Source organism: Paramacrobiotus metropolitanus, unplaced genomic scaffold (assembly GCF_019649055.1).
Source record: "Paramacrobiotus metropolitanus isolate TYO unplaced genomic scaffold, Prichtersi_v1.0 Parri_scaffold0000148, whole genome shotgun sequence".
NCBI lineage: Eukaryota > Metazoa > Tardigrada > Eutardigrada > Parachela > Macrobiotidae > Paramacrobiotus > Paramacrobiotus metropolitanus.
The window spans coordinates 186,987-205,520 of NW_026570368.1; the positions used below are offsets into that span (position 1 = coordinate 186,987).

At 45.2% G+C, this 18,534-nt stretch overlaps 3 protein-coding genes across 3 annotated transcripts; all 3 read right to left on the bottom strand.

Moving 5' to 3' along the window:
* Window positions 1–1,717: 1,717 nt before the first annotated feature.
* Window positions 1,718–3,583, bottom strand: LOC129599572 (ELAV-like protein 2). The gene is made up of 4 exons (XM_055497857.1): window positions 3,367–3,583; window positions 3,148–3,308; window positions 2,324–2,483; window positions 1,718–1,896 (listed from the first exon to the last, which is right to left on the bottom strand). Exons 1-4 carry the CDS (start codon window positions 3,581–3,583, stop codon window positions 1,718–1,720), a joined length of 717 nt encoding a protein of 238 aa, XP_055353832.1.
* Window positions 3,584–12,617: 9,034 nt separating this feature from the next.
* LOC129599573 (ELAV-like protein 2) lies at window positions 12,618–14,578 on the bottom strand. The gene is made up of 4 exons (XM_055497858.1): window positions 14,385–14,578; window positions 14,164–14,324; window positions 13,152–13,311; window positions 12,618–12,820 (listed from the first exon to the last, which is right to left on the bottom strand). Exons 1-4 carry the CDS (start codon window positions 14,566–14,568, stop codon window positions 12,618–12,620), a joined length of 708 nt encoding a protein of 235 aa, XP_055353833.1. The 5' UTR covers window positions 14,569–14,578.
* Window positions 14,579–16,135: 1,557 nt separating this feature from the next.
* On the bottom strand, window positions 16,136–17,515 carry LOC129599575 (ELAV-like protein 1-A). Its single transcript, XM_055497859.1, has 4 exons — window positions 17,302–17,515; window positions 17,083–17,243; window positions 16,680–16,842; window positions 16,136–16,579 (listed from the first exon to the last, which is right to left on the bottom strand). Exons 1-4 carry the CDS (start codon window positions 17,513–17,515, stop codon window positions 16,347–16,349), a joined length of 771 nt encoding a protein of 256 aa, XP_055353834.1. The 3' UTR covers window positions 16,136–16,346.
* Between the last annotated feature and the right edge of the window lie 1,019 nt (window positions 17,516–18,534).

Consider the following 18,534-nt stretch of genomic DNA (forward strand, 5'->3'; position numbering starts at 1 on the left):
GGATACCCATATAAGTATGGAAAAACAACATTACCATTTGATGGGAGTACCGGACAATGCCAGCGCAGACGAAATGTCGCGGGACGGACGACGGTATTATAACAAGCATTAAAGGGCAGGAGTGATCTGTACCCAGAATGCGGTACGGAAGAACTGCCTTTCATTTTTTCCCCATTAATTTCCTGACCAAGATCAATCCCCGCGTCTACGTGTGATTTCTGTAGGATTTTTGATTAAACATCATATATCCAACACGACCCAAATGCCACCGGTGGGTGGTGCCCGCGATCGGTCTCGGTCCTTCGTCTTGCTGGCGGTGTTGACTTTCAGCGTCGTGTGCTACTTAACGGCCATTCTGCAGTACACGTCCATTGCGCCGCTGATCGGGAAGTACCGCGCCACCGTCCAGATGCTGACGGTGAGCAAATGCACCTCTACGTAGTAAATGCATTCACTCACCGATCCGTTGGTTCTTTCTTTACCAGCCATTTCCGCCAGCACTGCTGTTCGCACGACTAAAAATTTAATGCTGTCACGCCGCCAATTATAACTCTGATACGAATATCTAATAAGTTTTTTTTGTATTTCTATCACTTGGTTTGTATTTCGTAAATTATTCTATGCAATAATACGATTATAGCTTCCGCCGGTAGCTGTACTGTGATCTCGAGTTAAAGGAAACCAGGCGCAACTGGCTTCAGCTTCAGATTATCCAGCCGGGTTGACGGCGTTAACCCGGAAGGAAATCTTATCCGATGCCCATCTCTAGTTAACGCGTGTATAATAAAGCCGGATAACCGCGAACGGCTCTAGATAGAGCTTTGTAATAAAACATTATTTGTAACGCTTCGATTTTCTTGCGAGCTCTAATTAAAAGAGCCAGCAAGAAATCGAAGCGAAGTCATTAGAGTCTAAGGACGCTGTCTGCCCCGATAAAACTCGTACAAAACTGACTGAACGTCTTCCATTTCGTAGTATCCTGAACTATACAAATAATTAAATTTATTGAGCATGTTTAGAAATTGTTAAAAATCAGGATATTAATTCTTTTCTTCCAGTACTTGGTATTTAATCCTTCAATGATTAAAATTCAGATTAAAAGTAATATGACAAAAACAATAATTTTATTGTCGATAACACGGGTTGTCGGTATTGGCATTTACGGCTAACGCGGTCAGAATGCGGCCGCTATGTCCGCTTTGCTCCACAGCAAAGACCACTGGTCAAATTTTGTACACGCTCTGCAGTAACGTTACAACATATTATGCGGTGCACTGCCCTGACAGGCTACAGCACAGTGCAGAGTTTAAGTACTTTTAAAATTTATTCTGGCCACGCCTACTGACCATGATTAACTCCTTATATACTGTACGAGTTTCCTGGCTTTTTTAATAATTAATAGGATCAGTTTGCCGGTGCAACGGCGCCGTCGGATTTGAGCTATGCAATATGGCGATATAAAAAACAAATAGCAAAAATAAATAAATAAATTAGTATATCACTCTACGACAAAAGAACCGAATCAGAAAAATAATAACGATCAGTTACACTGACACAAAACAAAATAAATTACAGGAAAAACTCAGCGATCATTCGCTGGAATACTAAAACAGCGAAAAACACCCGGTAAAAAGATCACGCTATATGCGAGTGAGCATCATGACCGGCCGGGCTATATCCACGACGCTACGCAATAACCGGGGCTAGTCGGCGCGGCTTAAGATCCCTGAGGAAAGCGCGTATCGGCATCGTCCAGGAGCGTGACGAGCAGCAGCGGTGCGGTGGACGAACCTCCGTTCAACTTCTGACACTCGTCGCGGGCCGTCATGGCCTCTTCCCGGCGAGCAAAACGGACGAAGCCCCAGTTGCTCAGTGCGCACGGCCGCTCGTACCCGTCTACGAATAAGAAAATGTTAATAATGTTCACACATGGCTTAACTAATGTAATAAATAACAAAATAATAAAAATATCAAAAATAATCAAAAAATATATTATCAAAAGGGTTACAGTATTAATAAAAATTTTATTTAACACAACATTTACAAAAAATTGATACAGTTTAATTATAACACTTGTGATAAAAATATTAAACAAATAAATACAGTAATTATAGAATATAGGGGCAAAAGTAAACGTGTTCCACCGTTCCCCTGTACTGCTGCCGTCACCCGCCTGGAGTTTGACGTTGTGGCTGAGCATGGCGCTTATGTACCGCGCCAGATTTAACCACATGTATTGCCGTAACGTCACACTCCAGGCGGGTGACGGCAGCAGTACAGGGGAACGGTGGAACGCGTTTACTTTCGCCCCTTATATACGTACAGCAGGTACAGTTGCGCGGCGCGATCTTGCTGGCCGTGATGGTGCCGCCCCACTGGCTGAAGTGGCGCTGCAGATCCGCCAGCCGCCACGCACACGGGATGCCGGTGACAAACAAGTTGCTGTGAGGGTGCGCCTCTGTGGGAGGGCGGCAATACGCCACCTGCAACGTGATAACCTAGTTGGCGCACTTTAATGCACTAGACAAGTTATTTAAGATCTGTAAATTACGAATGTGCGAGTACAGTACCTGTTTATTGATTTACGCTTGCTCAAAGTGTTTCGAATTTTTATTTGTACACGTATTAATATTATTTTTATTAGAGCTATTGCTTGCCTACCTACGTTCTTAGATTGTACTTGTACTATTATCGCCTAGAGCGCAGCGAACGTTCTATAGATTCACGAGCAATACTTCCGTTGATTTTTCTCCGTTTCGTTCAGCAAAGAAAACAAATTCCATAACCACAAAATAATATGTATAAATGGATTTGTTACTAAGGTAAAACGAGTATTCTAATAAAAATGTTACGAGCAAGTACTACTGGCAATACATATAGAATTATAACTCTTCCAAGCAAAAAGCTGCTGCGCTCCGATCTGTCAATGCAAGCCAATGTGCATTTCTTCTAGTATATTATTATTTGTAATTAGATTTTCGTAATTCAACCTTTTCTACATTTATCAGCATCAAGTTATAATTATGCATTTTATATACGCTCGAACTTACTGAGTAGAATGACAGGTACGTGTATATCAGTTTAAGCCTTTCTAAAAGTTTTTTTTAATTTTTAATCCATCTGAATTTGTAAAACATCAGCGCTTACCTTGATGTGCTTGGTTTTGCGCGTGGGATTCCCGTCGGCGTCCATCTCCCACGGGGCGGCCGTCTCAATAAGACTGAATCCGTTAAGGTGCTCGATCGCGCGGGCGGCCGCCTCCTCGTGGCTATACGAAAGGAAGGCAAAGCCGCGGCTCACTTCCCGACCTGCTCAACGAACGACGGGTTAACGAGTGCAAAATACAGCACGCTCTGCAGCCGTTACCTGTCAGGTCGGTGCGCATCGCGACGCGGCACTCCTCCAGCGTGCCGTGCTCGCCCAGAATTCGCCGCGTGCCGAAGATATTGCGCAGGAAAGCCTCGCGGACGGCGCTGGGCAAATACGTGACGATCAGCTTTCGTCGGTCCACGTGCTCCGCGCTCTCCACATCCACGGGATGATCTGCAGCACCAGATGCACCGCCCACCGTGCTCTGCAGCATTTCTCCGTAAAGATTAAATTAAATAACAAAAATTTAGCGTTGTACACAAAGCTAACGATATTTGCGACTCGAAAGTACGATGCGGACGCGGGAATAAAAATCATAGGCGCAGTAATGATCCACGACGCTCGGTTCTGTCTGGCGCTCAATGAAAACGGCTGAAAGAATGAGTGATCTGCAGGATGACTGCTGTATCACATCGTCCGATCTGAGATCTCAACTGCAAATCCGTCAGAACAAAGAAATAGCCGATTGCACAACGTGCTTTACGCCAAACGCGATATCCGGATGTTATACGAGTACAATGGACGGAGAAATGAGTAGCCGTTGACTGATATAGCCGTTAAAGCTGATTGCGCAACTGGTCCAGTCCGACGTTTACTCAGTTCTGCAGTCCACTGTACGTTATCGACTGCACAGTTTCTTCGCAGTGGCTTTTAATGGAGCTAAAGACTTTGTTCTGATTTTTCGAACGCTAATGCTACTTTTCCCAACAAAACAATATTGTAAATGCAGATCATTACAAAAATAGAATGAGAACTTCGAAGCAGTCATCGGACACTTTTGATGATACACGATGGATACACAACAGAAGTGATTATTATTCTAACAATTTGCTAGATTTATAATGGCTGCGTTTCGCCATTTGGTATTTCATTTTTTTCCGATTTAATTTCACTTGACAAAAGTAAACTAGTATATATTTGCTCTCGTTCACAAGAACGCTCCGGGAAGAGCGGATGTAACCGCACACGTTAACAGGATTAACTCATTGAAAACTGAAATGTAAGGATTCTCAATATAACCTGCTCAAGCAGAGAGGCAGATGTTGTTCAGTTTCCTCACATCCACTGTTAAGCAGCGCCCATCGGCCGCTGTCCATACCGGAACCCAGTCGCGTTCCGGCATACCCGAATCCGTTTACTGATACGCCTGGAGTAGCTACACGAATACAGAAATCGGTTAGTTCACTGCACTGGGCGCTGCTAAGCGAAGAACGCAAACAAAAACCAGGTTTACATATGAGTAATTACCTTACCGGTGAGTTTACGGTGTTTAGCGTATCCCGTCTTCGATCTTCGGCGATCAGATCCATCGTCCGCTGCGCGGTGCGTTCAACATTGAGTAATCTGCCGTTGCATAACAGTACTGTCGTTCAAACAGATCCGAAATCACCGGCACACTAACGTTCCGCAGATTGAACGCAGCGTACGGGACGTAAAATTCCATCACGACACGGATAATGTTAGTTATCGCGCCGGATGTTAGTGAATAATCCTTCCAAATCACCCGCTAACAGCATGACGTCAGAGCGGCGTACCCCGCGCTGATGTCGTTCGGGAACTGCCCAGGAACTACACAGTCACGTGATCATTACGCTGAACCGGGTGTGGACGCTCTTCTGGCCGCTCTCCCACCAACGCCATCACACGTACACGCTGGCCTGGCTACTGTGCTGCGCAATGGTCGTGTATGTGCATATTATTCAGTTGTCGGGAATTGTCTTAGAAGCTGTGTATTACCGTCAGTCCGGCGCCGTGTGCGGAATCATCGCCGCCGCTCTGCACAGTTGGTCTATCTTCTCGGAAATCGTCACGTTTTACATACCAAAGTTTTTCTACCGCTGCGCTATCCAATACTGTTTTGGAAGTTTGACCCACGCGCGCGGGAAGTCCGCCAACCGCCCAGAAGGAGCAGTAGGTGTAACCGATCCATGCCTCGAACCGAACGCCGACACGAGCAGTTTTCGCGTCCGTTTATCATTATGACGCTGGGCACGTTGACGGCCACCGTGTGCTGGCTACCCGGTTCCGTCCACTACACTTTACTGGATTGTATGTTCAACGCCGGCTCGCGATTTCCGTCATTCCTTCCAACGGTACTGTTTATTTACGGGCTACATCCCGTTCTCGATCCGGTATTTGACTCCTCAAGCCTGGAAACGTTGCGGGCGTATGTGGCTCGCCACGCGTGCTGTGGGAAGCCGGCTGCGAAGAGCGTTATCCACCCATCGAAATCCCAGCAGCGATTATCCCAGCAGCGTCGCAAACGCAGTGAGCCCAGTCTAGGTCTGGCTATCGGACGATTTTGGTTATTTTGGTTTCACTGTACGGTAAGATAGCATACAGTGTGAATGTTCGACTTTCCAGCCGCCGGTTTTTCTCTGGTTGCGTAATGCGTCCCGGGGCTTTTTCCTCTGTACAGTAAATAGCGGTAGGCCAATGCTTGACTCTTGAGGTGCTGTTGGGAAAAGACGTCTACCTCCTAAAACTACCGGCGTGAATTAAGTAGCCAGCATCCTGTTAACCTTTCTGGAATCCCGGCAAATAGGTGGGGTCTAAATTCAGTTAGCGAGAGAAAAGCGGGAGTGGCAAAGGTGAGCTCCCTGGGAGAACGCTTCCTTGTATTACCTTATCGCAGTGGAAACGCAGTGGAAATCGAGACTGCTAAGGATTACTGTATATTGTTGCACCGGACATTTCATTTGGAAAAAGAGCGGAAAAAGGGAATCAGCTGATGCCACGTCATTCTGAAGCAGCGCATCAGTTTAGCAATAATGCACGAGCACACACACGTACCCGCCATTTCTGGCTGTATTGAAAGCGGTACATGTGTACAGTACGTACTAATTTCGTTCAATCAAGCCCACATCATACGTGCGTACGTTCTCTCGTGATGCACAATCTTCTAAATTCATCGGTAGACTGTGAACGCGTGTTACCTTACACTCAAGGCTCTCCAGCTAGTGATCCCATGCAAACCACTTTACCGGGAATCCGGCAGTAACTTGGAGTATTACGAGGAACAAAGGGCATTTCGGTGTCGAATAACCTAAAGACGTGCTCGGCGACATGTATTTACCGGAAGAGGCCTTGTTTGTTCCGCCGCAACAGCAGTCCATGTTCGTTGATTTCCTATAACATGCTCCGGTTCGGCCAGTTTATTTGCAATCGCAGGCAGAGAGCATATACGTGTTCAAAATAGACACATTTATGTGCGCAGTATTGCAGTACATCTACGATACTTCGCTCACCTAACGTCGTATTCCTTAACATCTCGACTAAACAGCTGCATCTTACTCCGTTCGTTAACAGCTGTATCTATTTGGAGAACCGACCTGCCAATTTGACTACGTAAAATAATGTCTTTACACACAGCATTACTATCGCCGTTACTGCGTTTTACCAGCGAATTAACCAATCGGTCGCTGATCCTTGATCAGCCGACAACCAGCAACGTCACCCTCGCCACCCACCCGCTCCTAATCGTGTTCACCAACGCCACCATCGAACAGACGTATTTAACGCCGCACTGGACGCCTTCGGTGGTCGGGCACCTGCTGGTGTCCTGCACCGGCATCCTCCTGACCACCGCCGTCCTCGTCCTCTTCCTGCGTCTCCGCTCGTCCACCGCCGCCTTCAGCGTCTACATCCTGCACCTCCTCCTCGTCGACCTTCTCTGGTTCGTCTTGGCGGCCCCCGCGACCCTCCTCAGCGAGCTGTATTCCGACTGGCCCCTGTCTAATTCCGCCTGCAGTGGCGCCCTCTACGTGCAGTGGACGCTAAGCCTCCTGCAGCCCTCCAGCCACGTCCTCATCAGCCTCAACCGCTTCTGGGCGCTCACCTTCCCCCTCCATTACCGCCGCACCCACACTACTCGCGTCGCGGGGATTCTCTGCCTTCTAATGTGTATCATATGCCACGTCATCGTCCTTCCAGGGATCATCGTCGACGCGGCATTATACCGTCTCCCACCGGAAGTATATGGTTGCACGGTGAACCTCCTGCGTCCGGATTTAGAGGCGTGGTCAACCGTTATCCAAAGCCTCAGCTGGGTGGGGTGGGTGGTGGTAGTCGGGGGGTATCCATTCCTTTACTACCGGCGCCGGACGCACCGCATCGCTAACCGCTCGTCCATTAAGCCGGTGAAGAGCGTCATCTCGAACAGCACGACGACGGATAAACCAGCAAGTGGTAACCGGGATCGGTCTCGGTCCTTCGCGGTGCTGACGGTGTTGACATTTAGCGTTGTCTGCTGCTGGACGCCCATTTTGCTCTACACAACCGTTGCACCGTTGACTGGCAAGTACAGCGCTACCGCCCAGACGCTGCTGTTCATCTTATACGAAATTCATTTACTCACTGATCCGCTGTTATTTTTCTTCACCGGCCATTTCCGCCAACACTGCTGTTCGCACCACTAAAACTGTTTTTGCTGTCATGCAACTAATAAATAATTGAATAAAAATTTATAACCAGTTTTGTTTCTGGTTTAATTTCGTTTTTTGGTTCTTCTGTTATTTTCTTCATTAATTTTATTATCCTATCTACGATTTTTTCATGGACCCGCTTTTTAAAATTAGTTTTTCTCCTATCAACCACTTGATTTAATTCGGATATTTCCATCGTTGGAAAGTCTTTGATGGCTAATTAAATTCTGAGGTTTCCCGACATCGGAAATAGATGGTCTAATCACACAGAACCTTTTCATCTACAGGTACAGAGTAAATCAGCCGATGCTGATGTTGTTCCCATGAATGTTTCGAATGTGATGCTTATGTCTTTGCCTGTTCACTAAACCAATAAAAACTCACACAACGAACTGGACAATCAGCGCAGCAGACTTGCTAGAGGCATTCATTCTATAGTTGCGACTCACGTCAGCAGATTTAATACAGAAGGCAGTAATACATTTTGAAACCCGCTGCACTGTTTACTTATATTTTGTTCAGCTGGCTACAGTTCTTTCTGTGCTTTATACCAGCGGCACGTAACGGGCCTGCTTGCGTGAAAAGCAAAACTGCTAGTAGCGTTTTAGCTTCCTTCAAAGTTCAAAGCTTTCTTGTGGCAAGTTTTTAAAGCAGTTTTATTTGACGGATGAGAATGAGCAGCGGAGCGTAGCGGCGGATTGGGTATGTTCTGTCCGCCCACTGTGAATTCCGTGCAGAAAGTGCGGGTCCTAGCGGTAATGTCTCGCGCAACAGGTTGGTGGCTTTTTCCATAGCATTTTGATAATAATTACTCTGTAATTTAAAAGATGAAGCGAGTGGTGAAGCGAGAAAAGCGCGATTCGAGATACCTTCTGGTAAAGAAAACCGACAAGAATGAAACTCTGTGAGATTCATCGGACAGGTGTCAGCTTACCTATCTGTTGATATATCAACATGGCTGAAAATGCCGCGCCGGGAACGTATATGCAGGATCGGATCTTGGCTGAAAATGTACTCTCACGGCATTCTCAGCCATGATCCGATCCTGCAAATCTATTCCGCTTCCGTTGCATCAGTTTGTCGACAATTGTTTTTCCAAGCAGAACTAGTAATTTTACGTAGTATATGTAATTTTATGTCGGCCGCCGCCCACATGTTAATTATTATCATTTGATAATAAAAAATCATGTGGCCGGCGGCCGGCATGATGCAGTGTAACTCGAAAGGAGGAGGAGGAGTTTATCAGTTTAATAAACGAGTGGAAAATTATTGCGTCGCGCTGGTGCACCCTTGATGGTCAAAACAAATCACCGGATGGCGGTTAGCTATAAAAGCGAATAATCCAGAACATTATGGCTGCGTGCACAGGTGACCTTTGGAATCCGTACGCGCTATCCTGACACGTCTCCGAAGTGGCTGCATCACCCCATATGCATTGGTATATAGTACGGTAATTATTTTGCCGCAGTCTTTTCTTACAAAATTACCCCAATCGAATATTTCGAGTAAGTACTTTGAATTTTTTTGCTACTTTGTACTACAAAGTTTGTAGTATTGTTTTACAGATAGTTATTCTTTTAGCAAATTCTCGATTTTTGTTTCTTTTCAGTATTGTAATTTTTCTTACAAAATATAAGGTTGTAAAATAATGCCATTTTGCAGTTCGCAGAAAGGGAACAAAACGGAGAAAACTGGGAATGAAAGAAATGAGCTCGGCGAAGATTCACGAAGATGGACTTTAGAATTGTCACTGGTGATAATTTTTTAAAATATCTTCTCCGATCGTCCAGTCTCAATTTTTTCCTGGTCTCTGTAGGGGACGGGGAGCATTCTGCACGAAAAAGGGGGAAACTGAAAAGAATGAGACGCCGTGAAATCATCGGGTACGTATCGACTTACCTCTCCCCTGCTCTGTGGTTTCTCCACCGTTAGAACCAGAGTTATTCTGACACCCGTTTTGCTCCACTACGTTTGCTCATTTTCTTCCTCACCGCCCCACTCACCACGGCCTTAGCCACGGCCACGGCATTAGAACGGAAGAATCCCTGTCCACGAGCCGTCTGCTGTTTCCGATGCAACAAACGGCAACTTGAAATTCGAATCAAAATTATCAGAAATGATTTTTTCATTAAAATTACAATGGCACACCGCCCGCTCCTGTGTGTCATCTGTCATGTGATCGTCCTGCCCGGCATCATGGTCGTCGACGCGGCGCTGTACCGCTTCCCGCCGAAAGTGTTCGGCTGCACGGCGAACCTCCGGGTCCGGATCTGGAGGCGTGGTCGAAAGTGATCCCAGAGCCTGAGCTGGGTGGGATGGGTGGTGGGGGTCGAGAGATACCCCTTTCCTGTACTACCGGCGTCGGACGCACCGCAGCGCCAACCGCTCCTCCATCAATTCGGTGAAGAGCGCCACTTCCAACAGCACTACCACATATACGCGGTGGGCGGCGCCAGGGCTCGATCGCGGTCCTTCACGGTGATGACGGTGTTAACCTTTAGCGTCGTGTGCTGCTGGACGCCCATTCTGGCTTAAACGACCATCGCGCCACTGACCGGCAAATAAAGCGCCACCGCCCAGACACTGCTCTTCATCCTCTACGAAATTCATTTACTCACTAATCCGTTACTCTTCTTTTTTTACCGGCCATTGCCGCCAGCACTGCTGCTCGTACAGCTAAAATTCCGTTGTAGTCGTGCCGCTCGTAATTAGTTTTATTGCAAGTATCTAAATAAGCCTTATGTATTTGTAGGACTGAATTTTTAGTTCTTATTTAACTTTATTGCAAGTATCTAAATAAGCCTTATGTATTTGTAGGACTGAATTTTTAGTTCTTATTTAACTTCCTCTGCATTTCTTGAATTATTTTATTCATTAGTAAGATTATCGTTGCCGCCGCTCACGTAACCGTCTGTGCTGCAGTCACTAGCTTCAGCTTCGGCAGTTAACTCGTTCGTGGTAAAGCCGGCTATCCGCGAACGGCATCGGCTAGAGTTCATGATAATTTAATAAGACAGGTTAAGTTTTTCTTCCGACTGATAGCTGTTAAAATTACAGTTGCGCAAAATTAAAAATAACATCTGGGACCTACGCAATAAACAGAAAAAATTGTCACCTGACACACCGGGTAAGAAGCCGCACAATGCGGCGGAAATCAAAACGAACAAAATAATTCTACGTTAACCCGTTCCCGTCCATTCCTGTCAAATGGCAGGGTGGGGGACTCTTTTTCTACAAGAGCCCGTTACGCACATAGCTCATATTCTTGAGTTATATTTCACAGTAGAGATATTAGGTGTCGTTTTTAAAAATCGGACTGTCCAACATAGTGTGGTCTGGGCATGCACCAAGTGACCAAAGGTGCCCAAAATCTGGAATTTTGGGTTCGCGAAGGTCTTCGTTGCCCCTGCAGCGTCCCAGCATGAGATAATTCCAAAATAAATAATTCAAGCCAATCTAGCGGCCCTTATTGCAAAATCATTAGAAGACAAGAAAAATAACTGGACAGCGGACAAGCACGGTCATTCTAAAATTTCCTGCCACGTTTGACAGGGATGGGCATGGATCTACTTTATCAATAAAACTATAAATTCGATATAAAACCTCAAAGGCTTAGTGGAAAGCCACACATGCAATCAAAAATTCGAGCAAAAAGAGTGTTTACAAAGGTTGGTATTTTGGTGGTCATCGAAATGACCGGTGGTCACTAATTAGCTCGAAAATTTTCAAAAAACGCTTTTTTTGGGCGGAGAATTTGAAAAACAATTCATTAACTAACGCGAATTATAGACCTAAAAAGTGTTTCGGTTTAAAAATTCAGATTTATAGTATATTCGAGAAACGAATATGGTACGTAGTAAGCACTATGCCTAGAGTAGTCCAGGATTAGAAATGATAAGATTTGAACTGATGTAAACGTAATTCATGGAAGGTATTTCACCCAGCCATTTTAAAAATTGTACAGCACTTTGTACAAATTGTCCCTTACGAACAGGCGTCATTGAGTTACCAAGCTATAGCGGATAATAGCGGAAATGACCATGCGGGACTAATTTTTCATTGCCGGTGCGGCATACGCCGTATACTCTAGGATGTATTGTAGGTGATGCGGTGCGGGTAGTGTCGCTGTGGTTACTGGCTTATGAACCGCTTAGTGATGGCTGAGACCGTTTGCAGAGTACCCTCTACAACCTCTATTCACTAAAAAGGTACCAAACGTCGGCTGAAAACAGTAAGCGGCAATAACGAAGATTGGTTACCATACAGTATAACGAGAACATCAGCGGCAAACACCGCATATGTACTGCCAGTACTGTACTGGCATGAGTGGTAAGAATGCAGTTGTTGTTTTTATCTAACTGAAAATCGTTTTCTATCGTTTTTTATTGAAAAGCGTGGACACTGTATCTGTTGTAACGCGTAGCGGCCGAAAAGTGCAGTTTTTTAACAATTTTTGTTATTACTGACCACTGGTCAACTTGATGACCACAACACTGTCTGGGAATTGATGAGCTTTTTGGGGCCTTTCGTTAAAGCGTTCGCCAGCCCCAGTGCTACCCTCCCATAACTATTTATAAATTTCGGCGTGCTACCTGCCAAATGGCAGGATGCCCATCCCTGTCAGTTTGGCAGGCTATCGCCCTGCTTGACCTATGGTCACAAAAATTCTCAAAAAATCAGTTTTTCTTGATTGAATTATTTGGTTCTGGAGTGCCAACTTTCAAGTTAATATTCGCACTCCTTCTGGTAGCTGACTTTGGTGGGTTAATTAAGAAACAATCATGTTGACGAAACATCTAAGGGATGGCGTCATGGCTAACCAAGCTACTGCTGCGAACCGGTGCCGGTCGATGCGGCGGGCAGTGCGCTGGGGAAGTGCGGATCGGCGCCGTCCAGGAGCGTGACGTGCAGCAGCAGTTGCGGGCTGTTCGCCTTGTGGCATTCGTCGCGGGCCGTCACGGCGTCCTGCTGGCGAGCGAAGCGGACGAAGCCCCAGTTGGTCAGCGCGCACGGTTTAACGCCACCGTCTACGAATGACAAAACATTATTAATGGCCACGGATGATCGCCAGTTTTCTTAACCAAATAAGTAAATAATAAAAAAAATATTATATAATAGTACAGATATACATTTTCAACTAATCTCTATAATATCTACAATAAATAGATAAATCTACAATCAAATAAATATATATTCACAATCATATAAACAAATTTCAAAATTCGAATAAATAAACAAATAATAAAATAATAGTATTATATAATAGTGCATACAGATATTAATAAAATATTTTGATAATTTATACAGTAAGAACAATGCATAACAATTATAATAATAATAATTATTAAATGAACTTACAACAGGGACATTCGCGCGGCGCGATCTTGCTGGCGGTGATGGTGCCGCCCCACTGGCTGAAGTGGCGCTGCAGATCCGCCAGCCGCCACGCACACGGGATGCCGGTCACGAACAGGTTGCTGTGAGGGTGCGCCTCGCTGGACGGCCGACAATACGCCACCTGCATAATTGTCAACTTTGCCATATTTTTTCCCATTTATTTCTATAATTATACAGTATATTGCCTTTATACCAAACTGTTACCAGCATTTATTTTTAATAAGTAATTCTATGAGTATTTACTTTTATATATAAGAAATTAATTTGGAAGAGTACTCGTAGTCAAGTAAATCAACGAGAAAGTAAAACTGAAAACCTAAACATAAAATAAATTGAGGACTAATATTTGTGGTTATAATTAATAAATTGTAAAATAGCCAAGTACGTTCGCGGACACACTGTTTACAGAAATAATCATATTTTCAAAATGGGTGTCCCGTGTCTATAAAAAAACCGCGTGCAAAAACCGCTGCTTATATAAACGTGAGTGGGAAATCGGAGTTTCAAAACTCAGCAGATAATTCAATATAACAGAAAACGAATTGGAATAAAATCAAATAAAATCATCGAACAAGTACGCATGAGAAAACAAGGAGTTAAATAAACTATCATAAGAAAATAAACAGAAAACTTATTGAAAAAAGTGAGAGAAAATTAAACGATTTAGTTTGTTGGTACGCCAGGTACGGTAAGTACCATGAAAAGAAAGGGTAAGAAGCAGCGAAATCAATTAAATAAATCAGCGGAAAAGTACTGCAAAAAGTAAATTAAGAAAAAATATATTTACGAAACCAGAGAAAAACATAACATTAATCAGGCAAGAGAAAAACAAGCAATAAAATATGATAATATACCTCGTATTTGCAGATACATTTTTATATAGATAAAGATTAAAAAAATAGGTAAAATTATCCAGTGTTAACATTTATTTTTGGTAGATCAAACAGTACTCTGTAAATACACTGAAGTTTACCTTGATGCGCTTGGCTTTGCGCGTGGGACGGCCGTCGGCGTCCACCTCCCACGGAGCAGCTGCATCAAGGAGACAGAATCCGTTAAGCTCCTCCATAGCGCGCGCGGCCGCCTCCGCATGGCTGTACGTCAGGAAGGCGAAGCAGCGGCTGGTTTCCCGACCTGCTCAACCAACGACGCTTACACGCTTCAGTGCAGGTTCAGCAAGCAATATGGCCGTACCTGTCGCGTCGGTGCGCATGGCCACACGGCATTCCTCCAGCGTCGCGTCAGGGCCGAGAATCTTCCGCGTGGCGAAGATGTTGCGCAGGAAGTTTTCACGAACGGCGCTGGGCAGATACGTGACAATCAGCTCACGACGGGCTTCCTGCTGCGTGCTCTGCATCGTCACGGTTGATTGAGCCATTCCTGCTGCAGCTTCGTCGCGTTCCTCGCGTTGCTCGATGAAGCGCGAGTATACAGAGCACACACAATACGGGCAACGTGCAAACTTAGTGCAGTTACAGAACGGCGGACCAGAAAAACCGTAAAAGTAAGCAGTGCGTGCCTCAAGCGCAGAATTCAAGTAAACGTAAACGAGACGAGGGCGGATTAAATACATCCAGCTTCGACGCAAGCTGATCTCAGACGCTGTGCGAGAAGGCTGGCCGTCGGCTGAAACGCATAGACGATGACGCAATGAGCTTTGCGGTTTGCCCACTGAGCGGCTGTTTCGGCTTAATGCAGGGTGCGGCCGTGTGGTTCTCAGTAAGTACTGTACTGCCGTCGCGTCTCAAGTAGGGATATTTCGTGCCGTGAATTCGGTGCGAGCTGTTGTTACGTCACGGCATTCATCGGCTTTATTGTATTTTAAATGATTCAATTTACTGAACTCTCAAAAACGACGGCAAAACAGTCGATTCACGCATCGGTTAATGTGAAGTCCGTACTTTCTTAGATAATACTATTTGTTTACTAGCTGTTTATTAGTACTACAACGGAAATGATTAAGTAAGTAATAACACAACAATAATAAGTACGTTCATCACTATTAATTGCTCTTTTGCGAGCTGATAAGCATAAAACTGAAAGCAAAGTCGCAATACTACTGCAAAGCGAAATCTGTGCGCAGTGATCACTCGGCAGGAACCGGTCTATCGCAGCAGCCACTGCAGCTCTCAGTATATAATATTTCCAGTTCCGCACAAGATGAGACATTAACAAACAGTAATTACCAATTAATGAGCGACTATGCCGATAATTGTGTGCGCATATAGGAGCATATTAATTTTACGGTACATTATTTACCTGCTGCGATTATTGTCGACACAACACGACGGCAGTTTTCGAGGCATTCTCTCTAGCTGTTATGTAACATAGATTTTTTCCACCTAGAATATATACTTTTGGTATATCGTACTTGGTCTATTGGTTCTGCATTTAATATGCGATTCTGGGTTCGGATCAGGAAAGTCATTCTTTTGCAAACTCATTGCAGACGGCAAGCATAAACGTTCACTATAAATTTTATCCACCCGGTTTTTTCGTGTATGCCGTTCGGCTGTCGTATTCCGAATTTGTTTTTGACCGGGCCAACCGGAGAATTAATTTTTGCCGGTGCTTACAGTTAGCAAAACGTTGTATCTTGATTTCACTGGCTGTTTTCAAAGTAAAGATTATCATGCATTAGCAAATTCATTAGGTTTCAGTAAACTTGAGAGTTGCAAGCCACTGGTGCATAGAAGTCCTTTATTTATTAGTTTCTTTATTTATTTTTTCGTTTGATCGCTTTAGTTATCTTAATTGATTTGTTTTTTATTTATTCTTATTTATTTATTCTCGTATCTAATAGTTATACTCTTCATTTCCTCGCACACACTTTATTTTTAGGATTGCATTTGGTGACGTCAATGTCAACAAAGAGATTAAAAGACACATCATACTGTTCAGTGCAGTAAAACAGCAGCAGAAACAACTGCACAACAAGACTACCAGATGAATCAGCATCAGTACCTGTACAGGAATTAGTGCATGCCGGCATTTTTATGGCCGTACAGAAAGACCGAATAAACGATTAAAAACACTTAATGCTCGGTGAAATATTAATTTGTAAAAAGTTAAATCACGTACAAAAAAACAGCGATTGTTCCCTGCAAGACTGAGGCAAGCCATACGGTTGACGTACAACCAGGAGAGACGACGCGTTCAGCGACGCTGTTGCTGGAATCCGGCGCGCGACGGTGGAGCGGATGATGAACGAGGAAGCCGCGGGTTGCTATCGTCCAGGAGAGTGACGCGCAGCAGCAGCAGCGGATTGGACGCAGTTACATGCATCTTCTGGCATTCCTCGCGGGCGGTCAGGGCCTGCGCGTGGCGAGCGAAGCGGACGAAGCCCCAGTTGGTCTCGTCACAGGGCACCGCCGACTCTTCTCCGCTTCCTTCAACGAAAAACCGTTAAAGGTCACGCCCCGTAAGAAATAAAAATGCTGCGGAAGAAAGGTCACCCGCCATGTTGAACGTAAAGGGAAATAAACTTACGGCAGAGGCAGGTGTTGCGCGGCGCGATTGTACAGCTGATGACGCTGCCGCCCCACTGGCGGAAATGGCACTTCAGATCCTCCAACTGCCACGCGCAGGGGATGCCCGTCACGAAAAGGTTGGTCTGGCGGTACGCGTCGTCGGACGGGCGACAATACGACACCTGTATTACGACAGTGTTATGAAATTTCAAAACATTTCTTTAAACAAGTTACAGTAGCTACATTGCATTTATACTTATATATTTTCCATTCGATAATTATTTTAATTTACGCGTTTATCTTATTCTAATTTAATTTATGTATATTCAGCAAAATAAGTATAAGTACTTTTAGTTAAATATATGCATTTGCTTTACATCCAGGTTTTTTAACCAGCCGAAACGAGAAACATTTCAACTAACCTTCAAGTGCTTCACTTTGCGCGTGGGATTCCCGTCGGCGTCCACCTCCCATGGGGCGGCGCTCTCGATGAGGCAGAAGCCGTCGAGCAGGTCCATCGCACGTTTGGCCGCATCCGCATGGCTGTAGGTGAGGAATGCAAATCCGCGGCTTACGTCTCGACCTGCACATCAAACCACGGTTACACAGCCCACTGATCCAACTCGCGATGAAGCTGTTACCTGCGTCGTCCTTACGCATCACGACACGGCACTCCTCCAACGTGGCGTTCTCGAGAATCTTCGGCGTTGCGAAGATCTTGCGCAGGAAGCCATCGCGAACGAAGCTGGGCAAATAGTTGACGATCAGCTTACGCCCGTCCGCCGGTTCCGCGCTCGGCGTCTCCACGGGAAGATCCGCCGCTCCAGCTGCAACGTTTGCCGTGATCCTCGACATCTTCACTTCGGCCGTTTAAAAAAATTAGAAAGTGATAACAACTGAGCAGCGCACAAAACAGCGATGATCAGGCGACCCAAAAATGCAGCCCACGCCGAACAATCAACGGTTGTGACCGCCAAACGGTGATCAAATAGAACGTTCGCTAAAGGTCACGCTAACTGAAGGCAAAAGTGGGTAGCGTGTGCAAAAGATCTGGCTAACTCATGCACTCGTCGATAAATGAATGTACAGCCGTGTCAGGTTTTTTGCAGCCGTCGGCAGCTGTGTAGTGATTGGCGAGTAAACGAACAGCCGATGACGCCACGGGCTCTGCAGTCATTGGCTGCAATTCCGGCCCATCCGGTTTCAAGCGGTCGTGGTAAAGCCGGCTATTTATGAACGGCTACCAATGGGCAAATGGCAAACGTTTCTACCGACGGGGTGGATTTCTGCGATCTTAAAATATTTGTGACGTCGACGCTTCAATTCGATTCGATTCGATTCAGTTCGGTTCTAAGTATGAGGTTGTTCGCACGGGTACGAGAAAATTACCCGAATGTTTACCGTTAACGTTCGTTATACAGTCTAAAAACGGTAAAAGAGGGATTCTTGCAGTCAGATAAGCTCCCGAGAAATCGAAGAATCATACGTTTCGAATAAAAACAGTTTCTTAAATAAAAGAGATTTTGAGATTCCGTGTCATAGCGGAGTTGATTATTTATCGCCGTTTAATCACCAGCTGGCGTAATTTAGGGAGTGACACGGTGAAAATAACGGGATCCAGTATATTTTGCGCTTGGCAAATAATTCCAATCCAGAAGTACAATACAAGGTGTCGTTCATGTACATGGGAAAAATATATGGCACAATGCTGCAACTCCAACCGAAGAAGACGCTACTGGTCCTCGTGGTAAACAAGACAAAGTTGTCCTTTTCTGACTTGTCGGTTGCCGGGTTTCTGCCGGTAGCGGGTGGCAAATCTGCTGGCTGTGCATTCGGCCGTGCAACATTGTACGCGCTGAAAAAATTTAACAAAA